Source organism: Alosa pseudoharengus, unplaced genomic scaffold (genome assembly GCF_046254945.1).
Source record: "Alosa pseudoharengus isolate Yale_2024_CS ecotype anadromous, Long Island Sound unplaced genomic scaffold, YU_APseudo_1.1 YU_APseudo_1.1_scf_1, whole genome shotgun sequence".
Classification (NCBI taxonomy): Eukaryota; Metazoa; Chordata; class Actinopteri; order Clupeiformes; family Clupeidae; genus Alosa; species Alosa pseudoharengus.
In genome coordinates this window covers 48,729,061-48,744,060 of record NW_027468564.1, presented here as the reverse complement: position 1 = coordinate 48,744,060, position 15,000 = coordinate 48,729,061, and the positions used below count along the sequence as shown (strand labels likewise).

The 15,000-nt window shown below is 45.9% G+C and overlaps 1 protein-coding gene across 2 annotated transcripts in view; it reads right to left on the bottom strand.

Moving 5' to 3' along the window:
- Window positions 1-15,000, bottom strand: part of LOC143131260 (protein AF-17-like) — a 38,275-nt gene that overhangs the window by 16,260 nt on the left and 7,015 nt on the right. Inside the window, exons 6-11 of one of the 2 annotated variants that reach the window (XM_076290765.1) lie at window positions 13,552-13,645; window positions 11,471-11,587; window positions 10,287-10,388; window positions 9,219-9,390; window positions 5,773-6,146; window positions 3,999-4,572 (exon numbers count right to left, since the gene is read on the bottom strand). In XM_076290765.1, the coding sequence (XP_076146880.1) occupies window positions 3,999-4,572; window positions 5,773-6,146; window positions 9,219-9,390; window positions 10,287-10,388; window positions 11,471-11,587; window positions 13,552-13,645 (1,433 nt within the window). The remainder of the gene's footprint in view (window positions 1-3,998; window positions 4,573-5,772; window positions 6,147-9,218; window positions 9,391-10,286; window positions 10,389-11,470; window positions 11,588-13,551; window positions 13,646-15,000) is intronic. The other variant, XM_076290774.1, reaches the window with a different exon arrangement.

Here is a 15,000-nt window from a genome sequence, read left to right as displayed (position 1 = left end):
TCTCTCAGTCAGTGTTTGCCAGTATGGTCAGAGCACACAGTGATCACACACAGTGAGGTGAAGCACACACTAACCAGGGGCAGTGAGCTGCCTTGCTACAGCAGCTCTCGGGGAGCAGTGAGGGATTAGTTGCCTTGCTCAAGGGCACTTCAGCCGTGGATGTGGGCATGGGAGAGCAGTGCTCAACCACTTCTCCCGCCCACATTTTTCCTACTGGTCGGGGATCAAACTGGCAACCCTTCTGATCCAAGCCCGAAGCCCTAACCAGTTAGGCCACGGCTGCCCTAAACCTACAGTCAATCTACAGTAAAGGTCCAGTAAGAGTCCACAACTTTGTCCAATGCAACTTTTATGTATAGTAAAGACATAGGCCAATCCCAGGCCAGCTACTTGCAAGTCTGCTATGTTAACCACTGTACCACCAACACTTAGTATGCCATACAGCCCTGTGGTGGCTATCATTGCAGGCCAACAGATACAGTACAAAATATAGCCTAGTTCTTGGTGTCATGATAGCTGCTTGCCTTGAAGTATTTGGGAGGTTGGGGGTTTGTAGGAGTGGATGCAATATGCTGAACATTTCTTAAGGCATGGACAAAGTTAAGATACTAATGCACAGTTGAGGGGCAGCCATGGCCTACTGGTTGGCGCTTCGGAGTTGTAACCGGACGGTTGCCGGTTCGAACCCCGACCAGTAGGCACGGCTGAAGTGCCCTTGAGCAAGGCACCTAACCCCTCACTGCTCCCCGAGTGCCGCTGTAGCAGGCAGCTCATTGGCACTGCGTCGGGATTAGTGTGTGCTTCACCTCACCGTGTGTTCACTGTGTGCTGAGTGTGCTTCCAAAGACCAAATTTCCCTCACAGGATCAAAAGAGTATATATACTTATACTATATACTATATTTGACTATATCTTAGTTAAGATACTGAATGCCACAGTTCAACTGTAAGGAAGGAAACCTGCTCCACTCGCATGACTAGTACACACCCAGTCTTTTCACGTAATATCCACACTTTGGAAACACATACACACACACACCCACACACACAAATAATACATAGCTGCACACACACTTACAACCACACACACAAATAATACATAGATGTACAGACACACTTACACCCACACACACAAATAATACATAGCTGTGCATACACACTTATACCCTACCCCCACACACAAACACACACACACACACACACACATAATACATTCATATATAAGCCATGCAAGATTGCTCAGCATATCTAACCTGTGTTATACATTGTATACACAGTGTACTGCCATATAAGATCTTTCTACGCCATGCACACCAACATACTCAACACCAAACAGCAGAGATGCATTCAAATTCGTATACATAGGCAAACGTTATATGTGAACAATATGCAAACGTTTCCAAACAGTTTTCTGTTAGCCTTGAGTTTTCAGCGAACGCTTGCGAAGAACAATCCCGAACAGTCTGAGGAGGTAGTTCTCCACGAACATACAGTGGAACTGGATGTGAGCTTGATGAAGGTAACAATGCAATTACCGTTACAATGGAATGTTAACACCAAATGTGATGAAGTGTTTTGAGAAGCTTGTGAAAAACATTATCTGCTCATCCCTCCCTGCCTCCTTCGACCCCCTCCAATTTGCTTACAGAGCCAACAGGTCTACAGAGGATGCCATCTCAAACCTCATGCACACCACCTTAACTCACCTGGAGGAGGGGAATGGGAATTATGTGAGGATGCTGTTCATTGACTTTAGTTCAGCATTCAACACGATAGTACCTCTCACCTTGGTCACAAAGATGAAGGCCTTAGGACTGAACACCACCCTGTGTCACTGGATATTTGACTTCCTCACCAACCGTTCACAAGTGGTTAGAGTGGGGGGTCTGACATCTGACTCATTAACCATCAGCACTGGTGCTCCCCAAGGCTGTGTTTTGAGTCCACTGCTGTACAACATCTACACACATGACTGCAAAGCCAACAGTAGTCATACCTCCATCATCAAGTTTGCAGATGACACAGTGATCTTGGGCCTGATTAGTAACAACAATGAACAGCTCTACTTGGATCAGGTTGATGAGGTGGCACAGTGGTGTCAATCTAACAGCTTGACACTGAATATCAATAAAACCAAGGAAATGGTAGTGGATTACAGAAGGAAGCAGCAGAACTACAGTTACACCCCACTAATGATCAGCGGGCAACCTGTAGAGAGAGTCACAAGTTTTAAATACCTTGGTGTCCACATTACTGAAGACTTAACATGGACTGTTAACACTCAAAATGTTCTGAAGAAGTCCAGACAACGACTCTACTTCCTTCGTCAGCTAAGGAAATTCAAAGTTTCTACATCCATCATGAAGGCCTTCTACACTTCAGCGGTTGAGAGTGTTCTAACTGGTAGCATCATCACCTGGTATGGGAACTCCACAGTTAGAGATTGTAGTACTCTGCAGAGAGTAGTGCGCTCAGCTGAACGTACTATAAGAACTCAACTCCCTGCTCTACAAGATATCTATTCCAGAAGAGTACTTCTAAGAGCCCAAAAGATTCTGAAGGACTCTTCTCATCCTAACAATGGATTATTCCTACCGCTGAAATCAAGAAGACGCCTATGTAGTCACAAAGCCAGAACTGAGAGACTCAGGAGAAGTTTTTATCCCCAGGCCATCCGAACTCTGAACTCACACTATACTGACTTTGCACACATTCACTCCTCAGCACTCTCAAACATTTCCCAACTCTGAACTCACACTATACTGACTTTGCACTCATTCACTCCTCAGCACTCATGACCCCCCCCCCCCCCCACACACACACACACACACCTACAAGACTTTTAGCACTTTTACATACCTCTCCCTATGCTACAGACCTTTTATTTATTTTCTTATTTCATCACACGTCAGAACACACACACACACACACACACACACACACACACACACACGTGACACACACACATATCTGACTTTCTCCAACTTTTGCACATCTCCATAGAACTTTTTATTTATTATTTTTGATTTCTCCTCCATCTATCTACCCATGCCTAGCCTTTCTGCCCCCCCCCCCCACCCCCAACACACACACAAAAAACACACACACTTACATCATCACCTCACATACATACAGCACACTGCTAGCTACAGTAAGCCTCCTCTACATACTTGCTGCACACTGCCCCCCCCCCTCCCTATATACACAGCACATTGTCTTCAGGATCTTCTCCAACACACATCCTCTACATACTTACAGCACACTGCCCCCACCTACCCACACACACACTACACACACACACACACAGTCACTGCTCCACTCCCCTCCCGCCCACACACACATCTTCACTGTCATCACTCACATACATCATACATACAGTACTCTGCTTGCAATAGTAAGTCCCTTCACCATACTTGCAGTACACTGCCCCCCCCCCCTCCCCTACATACACAGCACATTATTTCATCAGGAAGCTTCTCCAACACACATCCCCAACATACTTACAGCACACTGCCCCCCCCCCCCAAATACACAGAACATTGTCTCATGAGGAAGCTTCTCCAACACACATATTGCATACTGCCCTCTCCCCACATACACAGCACACTATCCCATCTCCATTGTCATCCCAATCCTCCCCCACCTTTCTTATGCAGCCCTTGCCACTTAATCTACTAAACCCCTCTTCTACTGCACTTTTTACCCCCCCCCCCCCCCCATAAATGCACAAATAGGCTGACACCAGATATAATTTCACTGCATTTCTTACTTCCAGTAACTATATGCATGTGACAATAAACTTCCTTGTATCCTTGTATCCTTGTATCCAAATCGTTCAAATTTAACTATTCAAAGAAAACATGTTCACCACGACCGTTCGCAACTGTTTGCCAAATTTGAACGCACCTCTGGTCTATAGATGTCTGCAACACGTACGCAGCTCTTATTCATGCACACACACACACACACACACACACACACACACACACTGACACTCACCGGAGCTGAGCAGAGAGTTGGTGGTGGCGGTGGCGTGGAAAGCTGCTGGGGGCAGGCTGGGGTAGGGGGCGGAGGAGAAGGCCAGGGCTCCCCCCTGCAGCGCCGGTGTCTGGGCCTGATGGACCTGATGCTGGGCCTGGTGGACCTGATGCTGGGCCTGATGGACCTGATGCTGGGCCTGGTGGGCCTGATGCTGGGCCTGATGGACCTGATGCTGGCCCTGGCCCTGATGCTGAGTCTGGGCCTGGTGCTGTGTCTGGCTGTGGAGCCCAGGCTGATGGTGGTGGTGGTGGTGGTGGTGACGGTGCTGCTGCTGCTGCTGCTGCTGCGGAGGTTGATGCGGAGGTTGGTGCGTCTGCGTCTCGTCCTCGCCGCGTTTCTCACGCTCGCGGTTCTTGCTGCCGCGCGGCCGGCCCGGCCCGTGGCGGCTCTTCTTGTTGCCGCGGTGACGGCGCTCGCTGCGGGGCATCGACGGCGAGGAGGACGGACGCTCGGGCGGGACGGACTCCTCCAGAACGGGCGGCGTGGACTGCAGTGGGTGGCCGCTGCTGGTCTTGGAGCTCAGCTTACGCACCTGTGCAAGTCACAGAGATCACCTAACTACGCCTTTAAACTACAACTTGAATTGAAATGATATAATTTATACTATATAATAATTATAATCAAACGTAAGTCCTAATTGAAATCATATCAATTTCACACATTTAATGGGACCCTTATTTCATTCATCTTCCTAGTCATTTTGACCTCTGCCATGGAGGTTAAACTCCTGACCTGATTTTCATGAAACTTGAAAGGGTACTTGGTGGAAAGGCACCAAGGAAGGACCCACTACATTCTGGAGGGTGACTGTGTGAATTAAGTTTTGCTTTTGCTAACGTTATGAGAGACATAATGAGCATTAAAGGGGGCCGTTGGGCCTTGGCGGAGATGCGTATATACGCTCTGAGGGGAGGTCCAGGGTAAAACTGGACTTGGATAGTCTACCTCCAGGGACTTACTGTAACTGGTTTGGTAAAAGTCAAGTTTAGTCTTAGTGTGTGGCCATAGTCAGCACAGCAGACACAACAACAGTGTTAGTGTGTGACAGTCTTAGATACAATTACAGTGAACTGCAATCTGTTCTCAAACTCCACTCATGTGAATCAGTGTCTGATGTATTCCTCTGATGAAAGGGCGTCAGCCTCAGTTTAAACACCCCCTCAACTAAGCTAAAAATGTCACTACGCTCATGAGTCATTGTTCCACTTTCAGTTAAAAACCCTTCACTTATAGTATAGAGTCAAAAGTCTCACAGCCCAAATATACTTTCATACTCTCAAAAACACTCAAAAGAAATGCTTATACCACCTATATGCTATACCACCCAGCCTATACCACAGCCTATGCAGACTTTATCTGCAATTTGTAATGCTATTACTGTAATGTAATGAATGTACTATAACTTGGTGCACTCAACCTACCCCCAAACAAATTTTGAATACGACTGGTTTTCCATTATACGGCTCTGAAAGTTCCTCAATTCAACATTTGTACGGGAGAGTTGTGAATTCTAAACTGAAACCTATACTGACATCGAGGAACCAAAGCGTCTTAGAACCCTGAAAGTCCCAGTGGGGAGTTCTAGAACAGCAACACTAGAACAGTGTGTGTGTGTGTGTGTATGTGTGTGTCCGTGTGTGTGTGTGTATGTGTGTCCGTGTCCATGTGTGTGTGTGTGTTTGTGTTTGGGGTGGGGGGTGGGGGGGGGGGGGGTGGGGGGTGGTCTGCCTACCTTGCTGCCGCTGCCCAGTCCAGAGGAGGAAGTGATGCGCATGATGGAGCCGTAGGTGGAGATGGTGACCTTGTTCTCGAAGGTGTTGGCCTCGGCCTCGGACGGCCCATTGACGGGCGTGAGGGCCGGCGGCTGCAACGCTGGGGGCTTGAGGTACTTGCTCTCCCTCTCCCTTGCCCCATCCTGTTCTTCTTCCTCCTCTTCCTCTTTCTCCTCCTCTTCCTCCTCCTCCTCCTCCCGCGGGAGGCTCCGGCGCTTGCGCTCTTCCCGCGGCTCGGCCGCCGGCTCCTCGGGCTCCCGCTCCCGCTCCAGACGGCAGGATGAGGAGGACAGCTGCAGGAAGTCCTGAGTGGACGACAACGATGACGTGCCCCCTGAGGAAACAGAGCAGAGATGGCACTGTTTTTACCTCCTTACAAAAGATAGATAGATAGATAGATAGATAGATAGATAGATAGATAGATAGACAGACAGACAGACAGATAGATGAAGAAGAAGAAGTATGAAGACAGAAGAATTAGCCTGACTCTATACACAATTTCATTGGCCTGATTGAGTTTCGATTTCTGGAGCTCACAAGCCAACGGAGAGTTGCTAGACTAGTCCTGGCAGCAAATGTAATTTGCTGCCGCTAGGGGCGCGTCTAGATTTCTAGGCTATAGAAGAATAGGATAGACAGATAATGTAGATTAATAGATATTCACAGGTACTGTAGATAGATAGATAGATAGATAGATAGATAGATAGATAGATAGGTAGAAAGATCTTGTTATTATGACCGCCGCGCAGCTGTTTAGTCAGATTTTTTTTTTTTTTTTTCGCATGCCCAAATTTCCGTCAATGATTCCCGGGACACTGAAAGACCGGGGTACACGAAACTTGGTGGGCATGTAACCCTACATGGATAGCATGGAACCATCGTTTTTCGTTTTGATCTGTGGCCCCCCCGCTGGACTGGACCCCCCGAAAGGAGGGTAGGGCAGACACATTTTTCTGTGAATATCTCGAGAACCGTAGGGTTTAGGAGGACCATTTTTTTTTGTATGTTGATCTCAAGGGGCCATGTCAACCCATTCCATAACCACTCATTTCATGTATAGCGCCACCTAGTTAAACACAAAAAAGTAAAGATGAGGTGTTGTAATCGCAGGTATCTGTGACCTAACATAGTCAAAACTGCACGAAATTGGAAGTGTAGGATCATTATGACATCCTCTGTATGCACGCCAAGTTTTGTGGAATTCCGTTCATGGGGGGCCACACAATAAATTAATTTATGTTACTATACACCAACTGGCCTGTAGGTGGCCGGAGACAGTTTTCTGTGAATATCTCGAGAACCGTAGGGCCTAGGAGGTCCACCTTTTTTATGTATGTTGGTCTTAAGGGGGCATGTCAACCCATCCCATTACCACTTATTTCATGTATAGCGCCACCTAGTTAAAAATTAAAAAGCAAAAAATTAGGTGTTTTCATCACAATATCTCTGGCTGACAAGGTCAAAACTGCACGAAATTAAAAGTGTAGGATCATTATGACACCCTCCGTATGCATGCTTTTTGTGTACTTTCGTTCATGGGGGGCCTTACAATAAAATAATTTATGTGTACATTTAGTGACGTACACCAACAAGGATTCCCGGGACACTGAAAGACCGGGGTACACAAAACTTGGTGGGCATGTAACCCCACATGGATAGCATGGAACCGTCATTTTTCGTTTTGATCTGTAGCCACCACGCTGGACTGGACCCCCCGAAAGGAGGGTAGGGCAGACACAGTTTTCTGTGAATATCTTGAGAACTGTAGGGACTAGGATGACCATTTTGTTCTGTATGTTTGCCTCCAAGGGTCATGTTAACTCATTTCATGTACACACATGTGCACAAACAGATACACACACACACACATACATTCACAGTAATCATACGTATGACACATACTCACACAGTAGACATATGTACGCTTGCATGCACAAGCACATACGCAGGTACACACACAAGCACGCACGCACACACACACACACACACACACACACACACACACACACACACACACACACACACACACATAACATAAACATGTACATGCACACATGCACACAATTAAAGAATTTCTCAGAATTATGAACAGGCAAGATGGAGGCGGGGTTGTATAAAATGAATTTTACATTTTCATGTTTTGGTACTTGTTGTCTAGCAGATATCAGTGAGAATTGAGTGTGGATAATGCAATTTAGTGAGACAGTTAGAATCATATAGGCCTTTCAGCGTGATTTATTTTTGTGGAAAAAAATGTGCTGGACTGGGCGGTGGTCATATTTTGTACCGCTCTGCGGTACATCTAGTTTTGTCTTGAAACTGAAAGCACTAATTAAAGAGAGAGAGAAAGAATGTTTTGAAAATCTAAAATTTAAGGAAGAGAAGAACTCATAGGGGAAACAATAAAAGTCTCTCAGTCATCTCATTTGGCTCCAAACCAAGCCGGCGTAAAACCCATCAAAGGGGAAGTAGACCTCTCTACTGATGTACAAATCAACACATCACCCTGAGGTGGCAGTAACAGAGCACCCTGCACATGACAGGCCTGCTGGCATGTATCTTAGATGATGTCTGAAATATGCTATGCTATACTACTTTGCTTGTAGTGTCTTAACACCTTCACACACACTATCTACCACAGATTACCTCTTCCACTTTGCCACAGGACCACTCTGCCTCAACCCACATCTACAAGCATCCAAATACACATGTAATAACATGTATGATCTGCAAGCATTTCACAATATATTTACACAATATATATGTAAGGGATAATGTACAGAACTGCGGTCATTATCGGGAAATAGGTCCCGACAGGGCAGACCGGACCCCGACACGCAGCGGAGGGGTCTTGTTCCAACCTGAAGGGACCTATTTCCCGATAATGACCTGCGTTCTATACATTATCCCATCTATTACACGGCAACTTGCCAAAACGAAACAATAAACTCCCCACAATATCTTTAGCCTACATAAACTATTTGTTACCGTTTCATCAAGGCTTTTGCTGAGAAACAAATAATTTGCAACAACACACGCCGAACTTGAATCAAACATTCTTTAGAACACAGCTGATCAACCGTCTGCTTTCACTTTTGAATGAAGTTCCAGTAGTTGCGGAGTGATACGAAGGACGTAAATTAGAAGCACAAAACACATTTTCCTTGACAGCGGTTTGTCATACTTAGCAACGGTCTGTTATCGAGAAATATCAGACCACCGAACGTTGGGAAGGCCCATTCAAGTGAATGGAGCATTCTTCAGCATTATGAAGGGCTGTGTAATAAATATACTGCATACTATATTACACACAACACACACACACACACACATATATATATATATACAGTATATACATACATACTACACACTTTTCCTACTTGTTCCCAATGGGAGTGCTGATTACCTGCGTTGAAGGGGCTGGAGGAGCAAGAGGAAGAGGAGCAGCTCTTGCCGGGGCCGCTGGTGCTCTTCTTGCTGCAGCGATGGGGCAGGCCACTGGCACTGTGGGAGCTCAGCTTCTTGGGCTTGCTGTCGCCCTCCTTGCTGCCGCCGCCGCTGTGGTGGCTGGAAGACAACTGTGTGTGTGTGTGTGTGTGTGTGTGTGTGTGTGTGTGTGTGTGTGTGTGTGTGTGTGTGTGTGTGTTGCACAGCGAGGCAGAGAACAGGCATCAGGGCACACGTCAGTCAGGCAGAAACATTCATGACCATGTAGACGTTCATTATCACACCACCCCCGCCCCACTGGTCATCAGCATGCACTTCATGTTTACAGATCAAACACGCCGCCAGACACATCAGGTTACATTACGCTGATTCAGCGGATGCCTTTAAAAGACTAGTCTGACCAACACCAACTGACCAAGGATGCCTTTAAAGACTAGTCTGACCAACACTAACTGACCAAGGATGCCTTTAAAGACTAGTCTGATCAACACCAACTGACCAAGGCCTGAGTCAAATCAAATGTGATCATGAGATGACCAACTCACTCAGCTAAATTAGGACCCACAGTGCTGTGATGACCAACTCACTCCTCATCTAAATTAGGACCCACAGTGCTGTGATGACTAACTCACTCCTCATCTAAATTAGGACCCACAGTGTAGTTATGACCATTTCAATGCAGCCTCCACAACAGTCAGTGATGACCACTCTGAGACCAAACTACTACTGTAGCCGAAGAGTGTGAAGGCCGGTGGTGGAGAGGAACTGACCAAGGCCTGAGTTAAATGAGATCTGCTTTTTAGGCCTTTACATCACTTTTACTCCTTTTCCATCTCTCTCTCTCTCTCTCTTTTTCCCACCCCCTCTCTCTTGCTCTCTCTCTCTCTCTTTCTCTCTCTCTCTTTCCCACCCTCTCTCTCTCTCTCTCTCTCTCTCTTTCCCACCCTTCACACTTCACATCATCAAAGAGTGGGATGTACAGTGGTGAGCGAGAGGAAAGGTGAAAAGGGGTGTGGTCAGCGCTGACCTTGTCCAGGCTAGTGGAGAGGGAGGGCCCCAAGCTGGGCATGCCGCCCGAGTCAGACGACTTCCTGTGTCGCTCCTTCTGCTTCGATTTGTCTTTGTGACTCTGGAGAACCCAACGCGAGAGACACACGACACACACACGCACATACACACACACACACACACGCAGTGTAAGAAGAGCAACTTCACAGGATCTCTTCATACAATAATGACATAAAAACATTGCATGTACACAAGAGAATTGGTCCAACTTGATATGACTTGATGTAATGACAATGATAATGACTGAAGAGTTTGCAATGTTTTCAATTGCTTTGCAATTGTGCAATGCAATGCTAACCAAATCAACAAGTCAACATCAATGACAAAGCCAATGTAAGAGTGCTTGATATATATTGCAAATTCCCCTTAAATAATCACATAAAATCTCGTCATGTATAAATACTAAACTGCAATTGACTGTGGGTAATTCACAACAGTTGTGTCATAAATTGCTACCAAAGCCAGAGTGCACGTCAGTCATTAGATGTGTGTTAGTGTGAGTGTGAGTGTGAGTGTGATTGCGACCTAAAGGTCTTCTGTCATTGGATGAAAGGTGAGAAGAGGAAGGAAGAGAGGACAGGTAAGGCCCACACTTACTTGGATTACAGGGCGTTTCTGTGATTTCTCGTTTAGGATTACAGAGTGTGATTTCTCGTTTAGGATTACAGAGTGTGATTTCTCGTTTAGGATTACAGAGTGTGATTTCTCGTTTAGGATTACAAGGTGTGATTTCCTGTTTAGGATTAGGGAGTGTGATTTCTCACTTTGGATAGCTGGGTGTGATTTCTCACTTTGGATAGCTGGATGTGATTTCTCGGTTAGGATAGCTGGATGTGATTTCTCGGTTAGGATAGCTGGGTGTGATTTCTCACTTTGGATAGCTGGATGTGATTTCTCGGTTAGGATAGCTGGGTGTGATTTCTCGGTTAGGATAGCTGGGTGTGATTTCTCGGTTCTAGGTATTCTCAACACCACTGCTGGTTGCAGATCAGTTTGGAGTGTGACATGGAAAGTGCCCTGATCTGATAACAATAATACAGTTACAGCACTCTGGAACTTTAGAACCCACCCCCCCACCCCCCCGGCCCCTCCAAACACACAGACACACACACGCACACACAAAACACAGACACACACACACACCTTGCGGGGCCTGTGGTGGTGCGAGCTGTGTTTGTCCTGGGAAGGTGAGCTGGACCGTCCTCTGGAGTGGTTGAAAGAGCTGCTCACCGTCTCCCCCGAAGAGCGCAGCTTCTTTTGCTGACACAGGAAGGGAGAGAGAGACAGAATGAGTGTGTGTGTGTGTGTGTATGACAGATGGAGGGAGAGTGTGTGTGTGTGAGATAGAGAAAGCAAAAGAGAGTGGGAGTGTGTGTGTGTGTGTGTGTGTGTGTGTGTGTGTGTGTGTGTGTGTGTGAGAGAGAGAGAGAGAGCAAAAGAGTGAGTGTGTGTGTGAGAGAGAGAGAGAGAGAGAGAGAGAGCAAAAGAGAGTGGGAGTGTGTGTGTGTGTGTAAAAGAGAGAGAGAGAGAGAGAGACGGTGGGGAACCCCCCTCATTAGTTGGCCCGGACCCCGACAGACTCCATATATCACCCGCCCGCACTTTTACATGCCACAGTGGGCCCTTTGAAGGCGCTCAGATGGGCGGAACATGACAAAAGGCTCCGGCGCGCGACCCCGCGTAAACAGCGTTTGCGGACATAAATCTCCATCTTTTACAGTGAGACGTGCCGTTCTGAGGCCTCCACCCCCTTCTGCCCTCGACTAATCATCGCCAGGAATGCCATTCCTTTTCGATTAGGTGTCTGATCGCCGCTCGACTGGCCAGCGTCGAGGTCTGGGCCCGGTGCCTTATCGCCACTACCGTAATGCAAACAGCCACTGCTATCAGCTAAACACAAAAATTATTCATTACAAATAAACAGACTTTATTTATAGTTTAGCATGCAGGGCCCTCAAGACGCCAATCATTTAAAAAGTGACCAATATAATAGTGAATGAGTGGTCTAGCAGTCATTTGTACCATATATATATATATATATATATATATATATTTAAGCAACATGACTCGTTGGGGAGTGGTGTTGGTGAAGGATGTCGCCACGGCTGTAATTCTCTCATGAGTATCCTATTGCTTTTATACAACAGATCCATTACCAACCAATTTAGTTTAAAGATACAACATTGTGTTTTCAATGGTTTATTTTTTATTTATTTTGATTTTTGATCGTTCCACCCACAAAAATAGTCTTGGCGTCTCCCCATTGCTAAGCAATGCAACACCACTCAAGTTCAGTGAGAGGCTATACAGTAATTTCCAGTGTATTAGCCACATTGTGTATAAGCCGCAGGACAGTGTTTTATGCAAGTTAAAAGAAACCAAACCATATTAATACCATATGAACTGCCCCGTGTATTAACCTCATAGCTGAAGAGATTTTGCAAAATCAATGTATAAGCGGCAGCTAATTGTTGGGAAATTAAGGTATGTGCTTGTGCACACAGCAACTTGTCTTATCTAGCCTACACCTATATGTCTATGTCTATATGTATGTGTCACTCACTTATCTCTATTTTCTCACTCAAATGTGACGTCATGAGAGCGCTGCTCTCTCCCTTTGAATGGATGGAATGTTCACCTTGGATAAGTCAATGCAATGTGTGCAGTGATTACTACCTGCAAAACACCAGGGCTGTGAGTGCTGACAGTGCAGAGAGCACTGTTTTCATTCTGCTAGCTGCCTACTACACAATACTAGATCTGATAAGGAGGCACACAGGATGTAGCAGGTTAGGCAAGATGTATGTAGGTGCTAGACCTACAGATATGCATGCACGGATTTTGCAGGAAAGAATCGTTCATTAATAGACACTGATTAGCAGTTGTAGTTAACAGGGTGTTAAGAAGCTCTGTGACTTCTGTCTTTGCTAATTTACACATTTCTGTCTTTGCTAATTTACACATTTCTGTCTTTGCTAATTTACACATTTCACTGTTTTACTTGGTGTTTGTTAGAAACACTGTGCATAGCCTGTCAGGTACATGTGTCTATACATCAAAATATACAATACACCAACACACATACACACACTCATACACACACACACACACACACACACACTTACTGTATACACACACACACACACACACACGTACATTAGAAGAATCTCTTGAACCTCTTGATTGTGTAGGTGTGTGCATGTATGTAATACATGTTCTCTCACCATCTTGCTGTAATGGTGTTTGCAGTAACCGCAGTACTTGACGTTGTCAGCCTCTGGCCCCTCCTCTTCACACAGCAGACCTGCCATCTGAGCACTGGAAAGAGAGATGATCACACACACACACACACACTCATGAGTAAGCACACACACACACACACACACACACACACACCCACACACACACACCCACACACGCAGACACACACACACACACACACATATACACACACGCAGACACACACACACCCACACACGCAGACACACACACACACACACACACACACACACACACACACACACATACACACTTGCAAAACACAAATAAACACCTATCACAATCTGATACCATTCTGGGGGTGACCAGGTGTAGTCACAAACGATAGCAGGCTGCAGGTCTCATTAGATTGCTTGGTTACACTTTACCTGACAGTATCGACATAAGAGTGACATGACACTTTCATGAACATGTCATAAACAAGTAATAAACGTTTATGACATTGCTTCTGTTATTAAGTGACATTCGGTTTTTTTTCGGTGTGTGACGAGATAAGTGTTGAGTGTATTTTTGTGTATTTTGTGCAGATGTTGTTTGAGGCGTATGGGTAGTGTATGTCCAGTTTCCCCGATGTACAACATGTGACAGTGAGTGCAGGTGATAACATATACTAAATTGGGAGTGTCTAAGTTTAATGGATTGGTGGGTGCAGAACAGCGACTATGAATATTGGTGATAAAAAGGTGAGGAGTGAAGTGTACGTTTTCTTTAGGGGGTGGGGGTTGTAAGTGACGGGTGAAGGTGGTGCGTATGAGGAGGTCTTTGAGGTTTTTATTGCGTCTATATGCAGAGATGAGTGTGTGGTGTTGGAAGGTGGGGTGTGTTGTTTGGAATTCAGTATAGTGTTGTTTCAGTGTGTGGTGAAGGTGTTGTATGCCGTGTGAGTAGGTGCCAATAAGGGGCAGGAGATGGGGTGGGTCAGGGTTGGGGTTAGGAAGAGGGTTAGGGTTAGGAAGAGGGTTGGGGTTAGGAAGAGGGTTAGGGTTAGGAAAAGGGTTGGGGTTAGGGTTAGGAAAAGGGTTGGGGTTGGGGTTAAGGTTAGGAAAAGGGTTGGGGTTAGAGTCAGGGTTAAGGTTAGGAAAAGGGTTGGGATTAGTGCTGCCGCGATTAGTCGACTTAGTCGACCTAATCGACCATGAAAATTAGTCTACGGCAATTTTTTTAGTCGAAGAGTCGTTTTACTATTGACCGCCTATTTATTTTTGGTCTCACACGGCCTCATGTTATATTAACTCTATGTTATTAACTCTTGAAAAGTACAATGACTGTCTTTGGATGTTAAACAGGCCAAACTTTGGCATGTTTTAAACCCCACTATGCACGCAAGTGTTAACGCCAGCAGCAAAGCTGCGTGCCTGCCTGCTTTCAGCGCAATTAATTGCAGAGCTAAGTGG